Source organism: Danio rerio, chromosome 3, assembly GCF_049306965.1.
Source record: "Danio rerio strain Tuebingen ecotype United States chromosome 3, GRCz12tu, whole genome shotgun sequence".
In the NCBI taxonomy this organism is placed as follows: Eukaryota; Metazoa; Chordata; class Actinopteri; order Cypriniformes; family Danionidae; genus Danio; species Danio rerio.
In genome coordinates, this window is record NC_133178.1 from 23755881 (window position 1) to 23774507 (window position 18627).

Consider the following 18627-nt stretch of genomic DNA (forward strand, 5'->3'; position numbering starts at 1 on the left):
AAAATTTTATAATATAAGAGTAAAACAACAATCATGAAATAAATCACAAAAAAGGGTTCTAAAATGAGACTTGAAATTAAATGATATGTTTTAATGTATGTATCTTTTAGCTAAGAACACATTTAAATCTAAGGTATACAAAATTATGAGCATAACCCAAGTCTGTTTGTTCCAAAACCTCTGATTCTCTAGAGAAAGAGACTAAGAGCAAACTTGATTTCACATCGGCTGCTGAAGACTAAGATGATGAAACGTTACAAACTGCCAGTGATTTCAAGAGCGATGCAACAGTTACGATGCTTCCTTCCCATCGTGAGCACTTGGTCATTTCAAATTCGAAGCTGCCAACTGAGGTCATCACTACAAATACTGTCAAATGAAGTTAATCGGAAGAACATCAGTATTAAAAAAACAATTAATCAAAAGAAGCAGACCCTCTTTAAAATGGCTGTTTAAAATCAGTGAAAGAGCAGAGATGTGAAATGTGGTCTGTTGTGCCACCGAAAGTCAAATCAACAGGCCTGAAATTCATCAACACCCTGATGTGCTCACAGCATTTACACTTTCACACTTTAAAAATACTCACCTGAGGTTTTTCACACACAAACACAAAGTGTACAATGAAGATGTCAGTCAGTGAAGTGGCCTAAAGTGTTCTTCACAGCAGGGATATTAAAGGCATAGTTCACCCAAAAAAATACACATTGACTCACTATTTTCAAACTAGTGATAAAGATACGGACTAATAACGGTATGACAATATTTACTGCAATATCAGTGATGATTCACCTCTCTCCTGTATCTTTAGAGAAAAGTATTATCTTTCCTTTATTATAGTAGCCTGCATTGTATAAAATAGCTTCAACGTTATCGATTCAGTTACTGTAGAGAAAATCTCTGTCCCTTAGAGTCTGGGATGGAGCAACTCATGTGCTGCCTCAGATTTGATATCCTTATTTATTAGTATTGTCAGTTCTGTGCTGCACCCTTGTGCCTGTTTGGATATTTTTGCTATTTTGATTACACTTAAGTCTAATGCAGTGGTTCCCAGTCTTTTTAAACTTGCCAAAAAATTTTCCGTGGCACTCTGCAATTTTTAAATGAACCCCTTATTTGTGGTTGCTAATTTATACAGATCGAGGGCTGCTGTCTTTACTGAATAAACTGCCAATAACTTGAATAAACATGATAAAAGTACATAACAGATCACCAAGCCCCGAGACTCAGGCAGACATTTTTAAGGAAAATGGAAAGCAAACAAATGAAATGACTGGCCTGCTAGTGGAGCATTCAGCAATCATCAGGAAAAGAGGGTTCAGACGTGTACATGAGATTTTTCTGCAATATTAATTGCCCTGCTCCAGTGCAGCATTTATCAGACCCCCTAGTTTTTCAGGCTATTACTTTTGTGATTTTTTTTTTCCGATAACAATGATTTAGTTGTGGTAATTAATTTTGTGATAAAAAATATATATATAAATTAAAAAATATGTATATATATTTATGCATCTTATTTACCATATTAGGAAGCCTACAATGTTAGGTGTTCAATCTGGCATAATGACAATGACACAAATCATAAAATATATGATTAATCCATGGGTGTTTTATGGAATTATTTACATTTTTGCAATTTTTTTGATTTTAAATAAAACAAACTTGCAAGATCACAAAAAATAAATAAAAAAATTAACTTTTTGTTGATGTTTGTTTGTTTTTCGTTGAATTCAGTGATTGCCAAATCGCAAAAAAAAACTATGAGGTCTGATTTATGTTAGATTTGAACAAATAAGAATTATAACTATATCCCAACTATATAACTATATTCTTATCTGAAACAGCAACTGGAAACAACCAAGTGGACTGAATACATTAGGCTGTTACATCCAATCTTTGTAGAAATATGAAAAATATTACTGCTTTATTCCCATCCACAAAACAAACATTTTTCAATTTACAACCCATTGCACTTCCCATCCTCTTTTTAGATCAGGACTTTAAAGCTGATAATAACTAAACTAAAGTTGAGCGAATAAATAAAGATTCAACCCTCTCTGACCTATGTATATTTAGTTATTGATATTATTTATTTTATGGTTTTATTGTTACAGTTATTTTCATATATTTTATTTAATAAAACTTTTGTTTTAGTATTGTGTTCTGTTACTTTATAGTTTGTAAATATGAAACCATTGTACTGTATATATTGCTACTATTAAAAAAAAAACATCAACATAGACCAGAGAAAAACTGATATTGTTGGCCTCTAATAAGATAAACCCATCCCTATTACTCACCCTCAAGTGCTTCAAACCTTTGCGTTTCTTTTTTTTCTTGAACACAAAAGAAGATATTTTGAAGAATGTTGGAAACAAGAAGCCACTGACTTCCATTGTATCTTTTTTGGTTATGGAAGTCAAAGGCTTTAGCTATCCAATAACAAAAGAAAGAAACTCAAACAGGTTTGGTTCAAATGAAGGGTGAGTACATTTGAATTTTTGGGTGAACAATCCCTTGAATGCTGCCAGGCAACGTGAAATTGATTTTAAGCTGAAATGCAATAATGTGATGAGATCAGGCAATTACCCATCAGGCCACACTGACCATTCACAAAGCCATTCCTTTTGAATATAATAACTCGCTTCTGTCTGTGTGCATAATATAGACCTCATTTTATTCTCGTATGACTGATGGCTGCATGTTTTAGTGGCTGTGGTGTGTAGTATTCAGGCGTGTGAATGCGTTTAATACTGACCTGTTCTGGTAACTGAAGTACGCAGCATCTCGGGGGATGGTACACAGCTGTTTGCCATAGCAGCACAGAGTTTGAGGAGAAAACTCCAACTGAGAGAAGAAAGAAAAGAAGGAGGGAGAGAGAAAGAGAGAGCAGGAGCAGCAATAACAAATTATTTTGGAGACAGCTTTTGATATTAAAGCAAAAATAAATCCACCTCAAACACCACAGTTTAATTCTTTTTAAAACTAAGACTGCACAATATATTGTTTCAGCGTCTATATGGCAATGTGCGTATCTGTAACGGTCATATTGTAGGATTTGAAATAGTTGGGATTATAGTTGACCAGTATCCACAGTTAAGAACGCATGATTTGAGGAGTCACTGCAGGGTTAACCATAATAGAATCATAGTTGATCACTTGCATGTGTTTTTTAAGGCCTGTTAGCATTTTTAAGAGTTCAAAGCGTTCAGACATTTTTCGTAACTTATTAAAGATAAATTTTATTGAATTGTTTGTTTATAATTATTTATAGTGAAGACTACGCAGTGCTATTTCACATTTGATTATTCAATTTTTGTACCTGAACACGGTAAGACTTCCCAGAAAATCACACAGCACTGTTTGTTTCACTTTTATGCTTGAATTTGTTTATTATATGTTATGTGTGATTCACCACCCTCACCAACTTAAATTAACAAATTATTTTCAAATAAAGATATTCAAGCCATCTGGTATAATTATATGCATATTGCAATACATAGAAACAAATAACAATGCTGGATCTTTTCAAAAATGTGCTGCCCTAAAACGATCATCATTATTATAGTTACTACTACTACTACTACTACATCTATTAATAGTTACCTTTTTAAATATTGTATTATTTAGTTTATTGTTCTTATTAGTTTATTTATCAGTGTATTATTGTACTTTAAGTTTATTTAGTAGTTTATTGGGAGCATTTGTAATGACAATAATTATTATTTTTAAATTATGATTATTATTACTTATACATTTTAATAGTTACATTAATAAATATTGTTTCATTTACTTTTATTAGTTCATTATTGTATTATTAGTTTATTCAATAGTTTACTATGAGCATTTGTAATGACAATATTTATTATTATTAATATTATGATCATTATTATTATTACTTATAAGGCTATTAAGTTACATTCATATATATTGCATTATTGAGTTTGTTTATTCATTATTATTTAAATATTGTATTATTAGTTTATTTTGAGCATTTGTAATGACAATATTATTATTAACATGATTATTATTATGATTATTATACTGCTATTAAGTTAAATTAATAAATATTGTCTTATTCAGTTTATTATTAGTTTATTATTGTATTACTGTGTTTAGTAGTTTATTGTGAATATTAGTAACGATAATAATATATTATTATCAATAATAGTACTATACATTATATTGCTTGCTCAAATAAATTTAATAATTAATGCAAGTAGTATGTATAAATATAAATTAAATGTTATATCTATTTAGATCTATATTACATAAAAAATTATGTCATTAGAAGTAATAATAACCAATAAAGATAAGACAAAGATTACTAACACCCAGATTCATATTATTATCAATAATGAAATCAATAATGAAAGGTAGTATGGTAATATATTTGATGCAGGGTTGGGCCAATAAACGATAATATTGTATCGGGATAAAATTTATGTCAATAACAATGATACGCTCTGGACTTTTTTTTTTACTCTATATTGATCTAAGAGCCAATCACACAGCACAAATGTGCAACAATGGGAATCTAGTAGGGTTACCACGATACTGGAATTTAGTACCAATCAATACTGAAAGTTTAAAAACATCCATTTCCCGCTAACATTTGAGAGCATTCTTAAACAGCGCTTATATGCCATTGTGTTCAAGTGCTCAACAGAAAAGGACTGTGATTGGCCATGAAGGTCATCAGTTCACCAAACCCAAAGGCAAATCAGTGCTGTTTATGAACATGCTAAACAGGGGTAAATGAACATTTTTCAAATATCACTATCGATTGGTTCCGAATTCCAGTATCGTGCAACCCTAGAATCTAGAAGTGTTTGCTATTAAGGATGCAAAAAATTTTCGGCCACCGAAAATAGGTTGTGTTATTTTAACGGACCCTCTCATTTATAATGCTTCAGACATTGCTGGTATACACTTAAATCTGGATGCATTAACAACTGATATTAAAATATACATCGGTATTTTTCAATATAGAAAATAATTTATCGAGACTACATTTTAGCCATATCGCCCAGCCCTAATATGGCTTCTTTTAAAGGGATTAAATCATATTGTTGAGCCACATTCCTTTACTAAAACCCACTTGAACATGCAAAATAAATAAATAAATAAATAAATAAAGCCCTCAAGCGACACACTGACCTTCCTTCCACAGCAGTAGCCCAACTCCTGCATAACAGGGTCTATTTCCTGTTCGAAGACCTCGGCCAGTTTGGAGCAGTATTTATAAACCCGTGACGTCTTTCTGTTATACAGCCAGGCGTTATTGAACATCAGCCACACGTCATCCACATACTGCCAGGGCTCCTGGTACTGCCCCGTGTCCAGCTTACGCTTGATAGTGGACAAGTCTATGGGGTTTTTCACAATGTCAAAGTAGTCCTGGAAGATGAATGGTCACCATCGCGGTCGAGACAATGGATGGTGGAGAGTCAGGGGGAGAGAAGAGGGTGCAGGGGGACAATGTTGAGCGCTGTAGAAGAGGTTCACATGCACAAACAGAGAAAACCGTAACAGACTCCCACTGCCTCACTCAAATCTGTACCCTAGTTCACCTCCGGTCTCCCAGAAACACACAAAACACATACATGGATTCTTGGGGTCAATGAGGGGAAAAGGCTGACATACTGGGGTAGGATGGCTGAACATCATATGGTCAGACGATTGGCGCAATCGCATTCGAAATGTCAAGAAATGCCAGGGAAAATTATATTTCACGTAACGAAAACAGAGCTCATTTTTAAAACCTTTAAGGGATCAATTATTAAGCTAAATATCCATGTCGAATGTAATTCATAGAAGTGATCATGGTAATAAATTTGATGTTTTTTACAACAACAATGGCTATTGTTTATTATTATTACAATATAATATAATTATACCTATAATTTTTTCATTGACTACATTTACATGGACATCAATAATCAAATTATTTGCCTTAATCTGAATAAGACAATAATATGGTTAAGGTGTTTACCGGAGTTGCTTTTTGAATGTTCCTGCCATGATCCTGTTTTACATGTTATAGCACATAATTGGATTAACATCATTGTCACCACACTATCCACATTTTTTCCGGAGTTTCGTGTAATTCGGGATGTTTCATTCGATTTCATTTTCATTTTATGCATGCAACCCGTAACAAACAAGATATTGGATGTGAAGAATTACTGGAAGAGTGTAGTTTTAATGGAGTTTAATACTGCATGTTGTATGGGGGGCGGGGGGAGGGGGAGGGACTTCACATTTTGCGATCCAGGTGTCTGTGGTCCTTCACTGACTCAGTAAAAGCAGAGAATAGTGTCTAACAGCCGTGTGTGTGTCTACACTATTCCGTCGCAAAATGCAGCAAAAATTCTACACAACAATAATAGTTTGATTAAAGTGTTTACATGTCTGTACTGCTCTTCAATAATGCAACTAAGATTGGCATACTTCACATCTTAATTTCATTTCCAGTTAGTTCGATTATGACCTTAATTGGACTCAATTAATCAAAAATCAATGTTTACATTGTCGACTCTTAATCAGAGTATTGTCTTAATAGTAAAAAAATCTGATTATTGGTGTCCATGTAAACGTACTCACTAGCCCCTCTGACACGGTGACACCGGTAAAGATCCGGAAAATTACCGGAACAACTTTACCGGTAAAATCAAAATAGCGCTGTTCACACAGGCAAGGACATTCTGAAACTTTTCAGGAAAAGACCGTTCGAACACCTATTCCAAAATACCAGTAAATACTGACATCATTAATTGGAAATGAGCTCTAAACGGCTGTGCTTGTATTTGTAAACATAGAAGTGGTCAAGCTTTTGTTGATGATTTCACTTTTATCTAAAGCTTCAGCATTCATGCAGCTGCTTTTGTCCCAAAGGCTGAAGTGCAAACTGCAGCTAAATGTTTATACGTTTGACAACATTTCAAATTCTGTGGATAGATAAGTGTTGTGAACAACTTCGATGAAAACATGGAGAAACACCTTCACATTTTGAGATGTACATAATATGCGTATGTACTGGCGCTCACCGGAGCACTACTGCACTTCTCGTGCATACGTGTCAAGCAACTGAAGCAAAGCTTGAAGGTAAACAAACAGTGGTTTATCATTAGCATTTTATCAATGTTTCTTTACACAGTTCGCATTCAAAAGGAACATAGAAACGTTATCTGACCAACAACTAGCAGCTGAATGTGTTGGAAAAAAATATTCAAAGGCTTTTTTATGAACAGCACGGATGTGAATACGTCTGAATGTTCGTATAGGCTGGAGTAGACATCTCACGACAGCGCGTTCTAGATATGAATGCACTCTTTCTGGCAATTTTCCTTCTACGTTCACACAGCGAAGCATTCCGACAAATTACTGGTAATGTTACTTTCCGGAAAATTGCCAGAACGAATTTACCGGTATTTTCAAAAAGGGCCTGTTCACACATACAGGCATTCCGGAAAATTGCTGGTAATTTTCCAGAAAAGTTTATATGTGTAAAAGGGGATAATGTCTACCTTACAATGATAATAAGCTATTTAGTACTTCTATAATAATAATAATAATAATAATAATAATAATAATATTTAATAGTATAAAATAGTTTTTGAATACAATTGTGAATTATAACTAAAAAAACTATTATACTATTGATATTATTAAATAAAAACGCAATTAAGAAATGTGATTAAGAAAAGAGATTATATGTAAATGCAGCAATGCAAAAAAATAATATTTTGGTCCCAAAAATAAGCTTTATTTACTTTATGCAAAATAAAATTTTTTTGCTTTCGTTTGATTACGGTGAAATATGACCTGTGCATTTCTTCATGAGCTTCTCCCAGTAAACATTAGGATTATTCTCATTTCTCCATCATATTTATTATCTTGGAATTTGTATTTAAAACAATTACCAATCATTTTAAACTCAATTTGATGGATTCATTTCAAGACTGACACAGAATGAATCTATTTCGCCAAATAAACGTGGTCTTTCTAGGGTGAAGTTGGCAGGGTTAGTGTTTAGGGTACAGTAAGCTGAGGTGAGTACAAGCAGGGACATTCAAGTCCATCAGCATATGAGCGTTTACATCGCAAAGCACAGCTGGACTCGCTTCACAGTCCAACAGCACAAATCATCAAAGACACACTGGGAATACGGTCCTTCAGGCGTCGACCCCACAGTATCCTGATTGTGCGCCATTATTTGGGACTGACTTCCCATACTTAAACTTTGGTTTCAGAGCAATTTTGTTTGAACTTTGATTCATCTTGTACGTTTTTAAATCTCTCTACAGGTTTCCCATAACCACTATGCATGTTTATAGTGATTTTAATAATGGCTGCTCCTCATGATTATTCAAGCGTATGAGTGCATCAATCAGACACATTGGGGACGACTCCAATGTCAGGACAAACTGAGGTGTTTCAAACAAACACACATGAACAAACACCAATTTCAACAAAGAGAGGAAATCAACCCAGAATCACATGGACAGTGTTTGAAGTCACATACTAAGTTTATGTTAAGGTTCAACTTTCTATTAAAGTCTGTGTCAGCCAAAGGCGAAGTTTATGTACCTAGAGTGCTGAGATGTTATGATGTTAGAGAGGACTTATTTCATTTCTTTGTTTCAACTTCCAAGTGGCCTATAGCCTACGTTTGTTACTAATAACTTATGTTAAAACATATAAATGACTCATTCTTGAAAAAAAGGCAAAAGAGCTGTGTGCCTGTGCACATTTGAATAATGTCGGGCTGTAAACAGGTTCGGCTTTATAAAGCTGTCAATCAAAATGTACTTGTCAGGCTCGGGCCCTATCGGGCCTAATTTTTATGGCCTGATTACAGCTCTAGTAAGGACATGCGTCCACCACATCATTTTAAAAAGATTGCACTTCCATTGACAACAACAGAAAAAAATTGCTCAGTTGCTATTTCTGCAACAAAAAAGTATTCCTCTGTGGACTGTAAAGGCAAATTATTTTCTTCCTGTTCACAAGGAATACATTTAATGTGAAGGCCTTAAAGTTTATCTTTTAATTGCTTTAATTTTCCAGAGAATGATCAGATTACACACTGACAGCCTCTGTGACCAATGTTTTAGATAAGAATTTCTCTACAGCTCCTTAAGTCTTAAACAACCAGTAGATTACACATGGCTGTAAATTGCACAATGATTATAATGTAGTTGATCTTCACTTTAGCAAAACCTTAATAATTTTATAATATCGATATATAACTATCAATCATCAATATGTGATAATCAATATTAAAAATTTCCATCACAGGACACATACCCTAGGAGGGTCATAGTTAAGAATATTGTGGATGAAACCATCAAATTGACGTCAGCAGATGGATGGACTGCCTCTCCAAGAGCAGAAGTCCAGTCAGAAAAAAACAAACTGTTGTTTTTTTTTTTTCAGTGGATTAATTTGCACGGATTAATTGTTCACCTAAAGAAGAACAAATGTGTTCTAGCAAAATAAACATTGCAATTTTAATTTCACACGGATTATAAGGGGAAATGTTATGCTTCTAGAGTTTTGACAGCTGCATACTGAAGAGCTTTGGTGCCCCTATTGGTCAATGTCACAGATCTATAGGAACAAACAAGTCATAACAGGCTGAGAAAAAAAATGATTATTATTAATATTAATAATATAAATATTCAAGTTAACAAAAAAAGTCTTTCTGTCAGGATGTTGTAAAGTATACCAGATTAGCTGTCAGTCAGTTGTTGACTATGACACAACAGAAACTAAAAAGATGCACCCTGACTTTGATGCAACATATGCAGAGGCAATGGCACTTTTTCCTACAATTGACTTTGTAAGGATCTCGTATTTTAGGAGCATTTTTAAAAAATTTTCATTACTAGCAGATTTTGAGTAATAAATCTGTTTTTTTTTTTTATTCTTGTTTTCTATTGTTTTTTGTTTTGTCTTTTTGAGCTGTCCATGATTACTGGAGGATTTCATACACATTTATTCATGTTTAATTTCTAGGTCATCATCTCTCTTTGTCTGTAATGTTTGCCTGTCACACCTTAAAAAAGGGCCAATGCATCCTTCAACCAAACCTGAGAAAGCAGCAAAATAACCAGAATAGCAGGAAAGTAATTATAATTTTCTTTCTCCATTTCCAAAGAAACAGAATTACCTGGCAGATCCTATAATGCAACTCGGGAACAAGCAAAAAACTACACCAATCATTTATGCCTCTATACACAACTTAACATATATAAGAATTAATTGTACTTTAACGTTATAAACGTGATGCATTGATCAATCAGCAAATTTTAATTTTAACCTGCTATGCTGGTTATAGTCAGAATTCTTGGCCTAAACTCTGGGGATTGATGGTAAACTTAAGCAAGTGACAAAACAAAACAACTGCAATGACTTAAAGCTTATGATAAGATGATGAATTACATGGAGTTTAACATAACAGAAAAAACAACACTAAATGAATGAAGAGGAAAAAGGCTAGCGCAGACTTTGAGATCATTCAGAGTAGTAAAATCTCAAATTGGCAGTTCATTTTCACCAAATGACTAATTGATCTTCATCAAATGCATTTGGTTCCAATCTCCAATTCGATATAGATCTAAAAATACATTCATTAGGTAAAGTAATTTAATGAATATAAAACAAATTGAAAGCGAAGTTCTGCATATGTGTATTGTATCTAACATAATTATCTGTCTATTTGATGAGATGAAGACATATTGACCGCATGAGCAGATGTTCATAGTCTGCGCTGCCTTATTTTCTGCTCTTCTTTTCTGACAGAAACGCTACAGAAGCAAGCTTGCAACGTCTCTCTCACATACACACAAACAAACACACACACACAAAAAAACAGCAGGCAGAAAAGAACAAAGAGAGAGAGAAAAAGGGATAAAAGAAAGAAATGAGACTAGAACTAAAGAGTGCTAGGTTGGTTGTAGCGTAATGCGTGCCAGCGCAGGCCCTTACCAGGTTAGTTTTGTTACTAGTTCGAATACGTACGGGTATTCCCAGTAACTGGGGGTCCACCGGCTGCCGGAAGGGCAGCGACTCTGGGTCCTGTCTGTACAGAGCTTCCAGAGTGGGCATTAAAGCCTGGCGGAGCTCATCTGGTTTAAATTCTGATAGAGAGGAAGGAAATGAAGGAGTCAGGTACATATTCATTTGAAATTCAGGATTTCAAAGCAGTGTTTGTTCTTCGAATTAAACTGAGGAATGTGAACAAGCTGATTCTAGATCAAAAGTAACATGTGCTGATGTTTTCAGCGCATTTCTAATATCACTTCAAAAATTTACTGCAATATAAAACCTTGTTGACATGTATGTCTCGTTTTGGGAAGGTTATTTTGGTTAATGGTCATCAGATCCTTCAAGGTGAATCTGATTCACCAAACAACTGTGACTAGAAACAAAAAATGGCATGAAGCAGATAATCCCACTCATTATAAGCCATAAACCGAACAAACCAGCTACAAGGCAGATCACATCACCACACACTGTTGTTGACCTAAAAAATGTATAATAATAATAAAGGCACAATACAGCATAATTTTAAGGGATTCATTAGTGGGGGGAAAATGTACTGCAAACATACGGACCGACCAGTGATTTCACTGCAGAAACACAATCTTTAGTAGTAGAGTTCCACATTATTGGCTTTATTCTTTGCGTATGAGTGGGCACAGCCATTTGAATATTTTTGGTTCGAGATTTCCAGTCTCATTAACTTCCACTGGTTTTTAGATGTTAAAAACAGTTTGTTACACTGCTTGATGTTGCAACTGATATCTTATTATCTTATTCTGCTTTGTCTGTATAATCATGCAAACACTTGTGTGTTGAGCAAGCAGTTTGACCATTTTCTGCCATTTATTATTCCTAGTCATTTCTCCCATAGGCGACTGAATCGGAAGTTCTAAAACAATCGCAAAAACGAGCGCACTTCCACATCGAAGAATAAGGTCAATACTCCCATAGGAAACGATACTCTAGCATTCATAAAACATTCACTCACATATAGTATATTTTGAGTAGACATGATGTGCGATGATGTTTGTTGTACCTTTCTTCTTGCTTTGTGTGTTTGCGGGAGTGCTGTTGGCTCCTGCAACCTCCTCCTCTTTGGGTTCAGTTTTGACCTCCGGCTTCTTGTCCTCGGCTGTGGATGTCTCCATTGGCTCCGTCTTACATTCATCACCTGCAGGCTCCTCCTTCTTTATCTAGCGGACCAATCAAAATAAAGGCCAGTTTATACTTTTTATCAAGCGGGTGTGGATGGTGCGTCAGTTTTCCCGCCTTTTTTCTACCTTAAAAGGGTGAGTTTATACTACTTGTACATTAAGTCAGCATTGCACATATTTCCGGAATAAACAAACCATCCGCAAAAAAACTTGCATGGAAACCCCAGTGCCTGCTAGCATTTTAGAAGGGTTACCGCAGATCAGTACAAACAGAGAAGTATAAATGCATGACTACACTCAAGGCATGCACTGTGGGTTATAGCAATCACTCAAACAGAAGTATAATTTAGCCTTAGGGTTAGGGATGGGATAGAAATTAAGCTGGAAAAGAAAGAATCAGTTTTAACATGTAAAAGCTCTTTCCCTCGCTCACCTCTGGTTTCTCCTCAGACTTGATCTCGGTCTGCATGGCGGCCATTTTCCCTGAGGCCTTGTCCTCAGTCTCATTCTCATTCTCTTCCTCTTCATCCTGCTGTTTGACCTCAGTTTTGGAGTCAAGAGGGGCTGTGGGTTCGGATGATGTCAGTTGTGAACTAGGGTCAGCACTGCTGACTGAGGCAGGAGTCGAGGCCTGACCGTCCACAGTCGCAGATGATTTCTGAGAGAGCTGAGGGGTGGTACCACATCAGAACAGCAGATCAGGACAAAAAGCAATGGCACACCGAAATGAAAGGCAACAGCCAAAACAAACCAGCTGTTTCTAAGAAAAATAGCTGAAAATGTAATAATAATTATATATATATATATATATATTTTTTTTTTTTTTGTGGCCTTTTTTAAATAAAGGTACAAAAAATTATAATTTAAGTGATTTATTTTGGTGTTTTAGTTTAATTTGTAAATATTCATTTTTTATTATTATCTACATAACTTTGTCTATTTTAGTACTTTTTAACAATGTTTGATTTATTGTATAATTCTTGTATTGTTTTTTTAAGTTGTTCAGTGACATCAGATGAAAAATAGCCTTCTGGCTAATTCTGGTGCATTTGCAGGAATGCTTATTAATGTACACTGTCCCTGCCAAATAAACAAACAAACATTTGTGGTAAAAACTATCCAACAAATAAAAATAAAAACATTAATTATAAAATATAACCAATTTATTATTTATATACAGTGCTCAGCATATATAAGTACACCCCTGACAAATCAATTTCAATTCAAATTCTGTTTAATAGAGAGCTCTACAATATTATATTTGAGCATATACATTAGATTAGTCAGTACTGAAGCAAAAAGCTGGAGCTTATCTAAAGAAATAACCAAAAATAGCCAAAAACTAGTACACCCAAATTTATATGTTATAGAAAGAAATTAAATACAAATCTAAAAAAAAGGAAAAATCAAGAAAAGCAAAAAAATAAATAAAAATTAAGTTAAAATTTTGTAGATTGAATATTTTTTGCAATATTTTGCTTGAATTTAATTGTATTGTCTATCAATTTCTAAATATGTTTGGTGACTAAAACATTATTTTAATATATATATCTGTTTATTAAATGTGTTTTGTTTAAATGCACCAAAATAGATAGCCTCTATTCATTGAGAAATAGATACAAATATTAATTTTCAAAATTTCAAAACTCAATTATGAAAGAAAGAAAATACTTTTCTTTATTATCTTGATTCTCATCTCTGCTTGATCATTGATTAACTGATTCGCAAGTTCTTTTAAATTCAGCTTCTTCTGCCAGTTGTATTTAGGCTTCATTCATTAATTCATTCTTCTGTCATAGCTGTTAACAAAATGAGTAAGATTTTATTTTCTGCAATAATCCAAAAAGGAATTTGAAAAAAAAAATCTGGATTTTTGCCAATGAATCAGGGTGATGCTAACTGCATCATTTTGGCATGTTTTGTCGTCGTTAACAAACAGGTAATAGTAAATTAAAGTCAGAAGGAATGACTAACAAAACAGTAGCATAGGAGCTGAAGAAAAAAATAGTGGAAAACAGCCATTGGCCAAAAAACAACCTCTCAAATAGCCAAAACTAAAAAGAGATTTTAATGGCTGAATATTTTATAAAGCATCATAGATAATGTAGTGTTCACCACAGATTCCAAAATTAAACCATTTGAAATTTGTAAAATAAAGTGTAAAATGCAGAAAAGGCTTCAACAGAATAAGGTCATACAACATTACACAACATAAGGTCTGTCTTTAAAAGTTTTAGGGTTTTAAAAATGTAAAGTTTCTCTATATATATATAGTGCTTTTACTTATAGAATATTCCCTTTTGCACATTTAAAAAGGTTTAAGAGAGCAAAGAATCCAACACAATCTCAGGGCAATTAGTAATTTGATGTACTGAGAATATTGTATGAATTTATATAACATACAAAAAAAATCAAAAGTCTGACACTTTCATACAATTTTAAAAATTATATTTTAAATAATAATAATAATAATAATAATAATAATAATAATAATAATAATAATAATAATATTATATGCATTCAATTCTAACTAGCCAAGGATTAACCAAAATATAAAATAGCCAATTTTCCAGTGAAATCAGGTTGAAGAATCAACTTAAATGAGCTCAAAATGCTTTAGCGCTTACTCACTGAGTTCATGCTCTTAAATCATTTAATTATAGCCAACTAGTGTAAACAAAGCACATAAGAGATTAATGGTGGAGTTAAGTTATACCACAAGCATTCAAGCACATGGGTCGACTTATACTGAACTCAAATATTTGACCTCTTCACAGTGAAACATGCTCACTTTCTTTATCCAATTTGAATTAATGCTGTTGGTCTCGCTAATACTTTATGCTTCAGGACTCCGTGTCAAAAGGGTCAGTATGTGTTATCGGAAATCAATTAAGTCTCTAATGTTGGGCTTGAGTTGTACTTTCTTGTTATTTACCAAATAAACAGGGTCAAATGAAAACACACTCGATTGTGATACTCACAGGACTATGTGGGTGTGTACAAAGCCCGTGGGCGTTCTGGGAAGGCACAGATGACGCCAGCCCTGTTTGGGGGCCTCCAGTAGCTCCACCTCCATGCGACTGCTGTTGTAACTGACTGGATTTTTCGGAGGCCACCCCCTGTGCCATAGGGGGCAGCTGTGATGCAGGTGGAGCCATAGTGGTGGATGAATTAGGGGTGTGGGGCTGAGGGGTCTGGTTACCAGGCAACTGCGGGGGTGTTTGGTGCGGGGCAGGGGTAGGGGTGAGGCTACGTGCGGGAGAAGGGGAGTTTTGGCGTAAGGGAGGACAGTGCGTGTGCAGACCGGGCTGAGGAGCAGGTGGAGGGTGGTTGGACGGAGGCCCCTGAGGGCCAGCAGCGGCTCCAGAGACTGGGACTGACGACTGGGACTGAGCTACAGGACTATGGACTGATAGTGATGGTGGAGTGGGCATCTGATTCTGAAAAAGACAGAATATAAAAGGATGAATCTGATTGTTTTACAACATTAATAAGTATTTAAAACATTTTCTTTAGTGTTTTAGCTCACTATATAGCTCAATGCATTAGAAATGCTGAAGTGATTGTAAGTTTATGGTTGAGTTCAAGGAATTGGTTTAAAAACAGATTTGAGAGTTCACTTAAAAAAACAGCATTAATACGCCAGTTTGTTTTAAAATGATTCTGTAAATGAATTCTGTGCGTTACTGATTATATTTAGTACATAGGGCTGGGCGACAAAATAGGTATTGGTATTTAATGAGTGAACACGATTGTCAATATTGATCAAAAAAAGTTCAGTATAATGTTTTGTTATCAAGTGCTATAGTTTTATTAAAATGTGGCTGCTGAGCACTGCCAATAAGCTTATGGTGCAAGTTTGTCATTTCCAATGGAGTCGTGTGACTTGCACGTCGTGCATATGGGAGCAACGCACACATGTTGTGCAAGCGGCACACACCTACGCACAATTTCCAGGCGCATATAGTTGAAAATATCACAACTATTCCGAATGCCGCAAGCGTACCACGACTCATGTAAGTAGAACTAACTAATCTGCTTCACACTTATAGAATATATTCACATATTTTCATATTACACACATCTCGATAATAACGGCAGACTAATTACCTCAGACAATCAGAGCGCATCCAAACACTGATGTGCTTTTTACTTTTCTCCATAAACTTGTATCGAAACTGCAGCAATGGTTTGTCTATTTGTCATCCTCTGAGAAAACGGTTAATGCCTTAATGTTAGGGGAGAGCAAGCGCAAATCGCATAGAAAATGGTGAGGGACACCATGCGCTCACACTTGTCACTTCACGTCAGAATAACAACACACACAAAAATGAGTGTCGTGACTAGCAGCAGTTAGAAGATTGTAAATAAAAAAGGATGTAAGTATTGCTAGAGTGGCTTTTTGGTTTCTTTTCTTGTGGTTCCCAGCCACTAGCTCCCCATCTGAAAGATTTTTTTTTAGCTTAGGGGGTAATATAGTCATTGAACTCCACTATTTGTAATGTTGCAGTGTGTATTTGAATAATAATGGCTGGGTCCTTTACTTAAAAAGCTCAGATTTGATTATGATAATTTGTGTTGTTAACAAGAGTTTGAGGTTTACTGTATCATTACTATTCACACCTCAAAGTTTGCTTCGATTCTTCAGCGTTTACACTTTATCATTGCACACACTTTGTAACATTTTATTTATCAAGTTTAGGTGTCTCTTTAACACTTATGTTTTTTTTTATTATGAAGAGATGAGATGTTTTGTTTAAATACTTTTGTTTTTATCTAATAAAACGATGTGCCTTAGTAATATTGGTAAATTAGAATAAAGTGGTTAAAAAAATCTTAATATACCTAAATTAATTGTAAAAAAAAAAAAAATTCAAAAATTTTATGATACCGAATGATATGAAACACTATATTGTGATACTTTTTTTTGCAGTATCACCCAGCCCTATTTATACATCTAAATAAATTTGAACAAACTTGTCAGTGAAGAACCAGTTAAAATATGCTTTTATTGTTACTAGACTTTATTTTACTTTCACAGTCTTTAAGGTTTGCATTACATTTACTTTATATACAGCATGTGATCTAATCAGAACTGATCATTGGTTGGTTTAAACTATCACTGAAAACACAGAAATGGCAAATATTATAAACTATAAGCTATTGGCTGATACGATGTCTTGTTAATGTTTTAAAGTACAATATTACTAACTTAAACATTAGGAATACATCAGAATGATTTTTCATCATAAAATGTAAATGATGGTAAACATCACTTACACACTTACTTCTTAACATTAAATTCTATGAATGTTTAATAATAAACCTATGTCTAATAATGAATCTAAAGAGATTTAAATTTAAATTTGAGTGAGGCTTACATTTCAATAAATAAAGGTTGTTTTTTAAAAACTGTTTATGCTATTGTCTTTCACGAGAGTTCAGAAGAGAAACACTCTTATCAGCACCACTACACACTATCATACAGAAATATTAGAGACATCACATTGTTCTGAGTAACAAGATATGAATGTGGTTTAATAGCTGACCTGCGGCATGGCTCCCTGCCCTGCAGGTTGATTCAGGCCAACCGCACCCTGTCCCAATCCAGCACCCGTTCCTGTAAACTGGTTCTGCATGTACTGGTTTTGTAACTGGGGTACATTGGGCTGAGCCATTCGAGGTGTTCCCTGCATGCTCATCTAAATACAGACAATAAAGATGCCAAATAAATGCTTCAATCAGGTACATTTACATCAGTCGCCGACCTTTGGGTGGCAAGTGAAATTACCTGATTGAGGTTTGCACCCATTGGCAGGGGAGGCGTGGCCCTCTGTCCCATTGGTTGCTGCATCCCCACCTGGCCAAATTGATTCATACCTGGATGAAAGCAATTACAAAGTTTAAAACATAAGTCAAAAACAAAACTATGACTTTTATATATATGAAGAGTTCATATAAAAACAGATAAATCAACAGTTATATATGAGTTTTTTTTGCAAATGTACTCTTTAACACTCAAGGTGAAAATATGATTTCTTTTTTGGCAATTGTACAAAACATGATGTCTAAAAATGGACTAATCTGTCTTTGCACATAAACCCTTCATATATATGTAGCAATAGTGCATCAACTACAGACCATTTAGTGAGTGTGGCATACCAGCAGGATTCTGCATGCGATTGACCATCTGACTGGGACCAGTGGCTTGAACTAAAGACGGATCTGAATGAGGACCATCTAGGAAAGACCAGAAGATCCTTTATAATCACTCCACATGATCAATAACAAACAACAGCCTCAAGTTTAACTGTGATTTAACTATACTGGAAATAAAAGCTAGCATTGTATTATTTTATGCAACATAAGAGAGTTTATTAAATGGAATGTACAGCTATATTTGGAAATTATACATGTGTGGGTG

At 34.5% G+C, this 18627-nt stretch overlaps 1 protein-coding gene across 32 annotated transcripts in view; it reads right to left on the minus strand.

Annotated features, from left to right (window-relative positions):
- ep300b (E1A binding protein p300 b) overlaps positions 1-18627 on the minus strand; it is a 58988-nt gene that overhangs the window by 15508 nt on the left and 24853 nt on the right. For 8 of the 32 annotated variants that reach the window (XM_073944449.1, XM_073944442.1, XM_073944447.1 and 5 more), the window contains exons 11-19: positions 18366-18443; positions 17995-18083; positions 17753-17905; positions 15185-15643; positions 12637-12870; positions 12086-12242; positions 11026-11144; positions 5158-5397; positions 2756-2844 (exon numbers count right to left, since the gene is read on the minus strand). In XM_073944449.1, coding sequence (XP_073800550.1) covers positions 2756-2844; positions 5158-5397; positions 11026-11144; positions 12086-12242; positions 12637-12870; positions 15185-15643; positions 17753-17905; positions 17995-18083; positions 18366-18443 — 1618 coding nt within the window. Of the gene's footprint in view, positions 1-2755; positions 2845-5157; positions 5489-10992; positions 11145-12085; positions 12243-12636; positions 12871-15184; positions 15644-17752; positions 17906-17994; positions 18084-18344; positions 18444-18627 lie in introns of those variants that run through there. The other 24 variants (XM_073944445.1, XM_073944435.1, XM_073944443.1 and 21 more) reach the window with 5 other exon arrangements.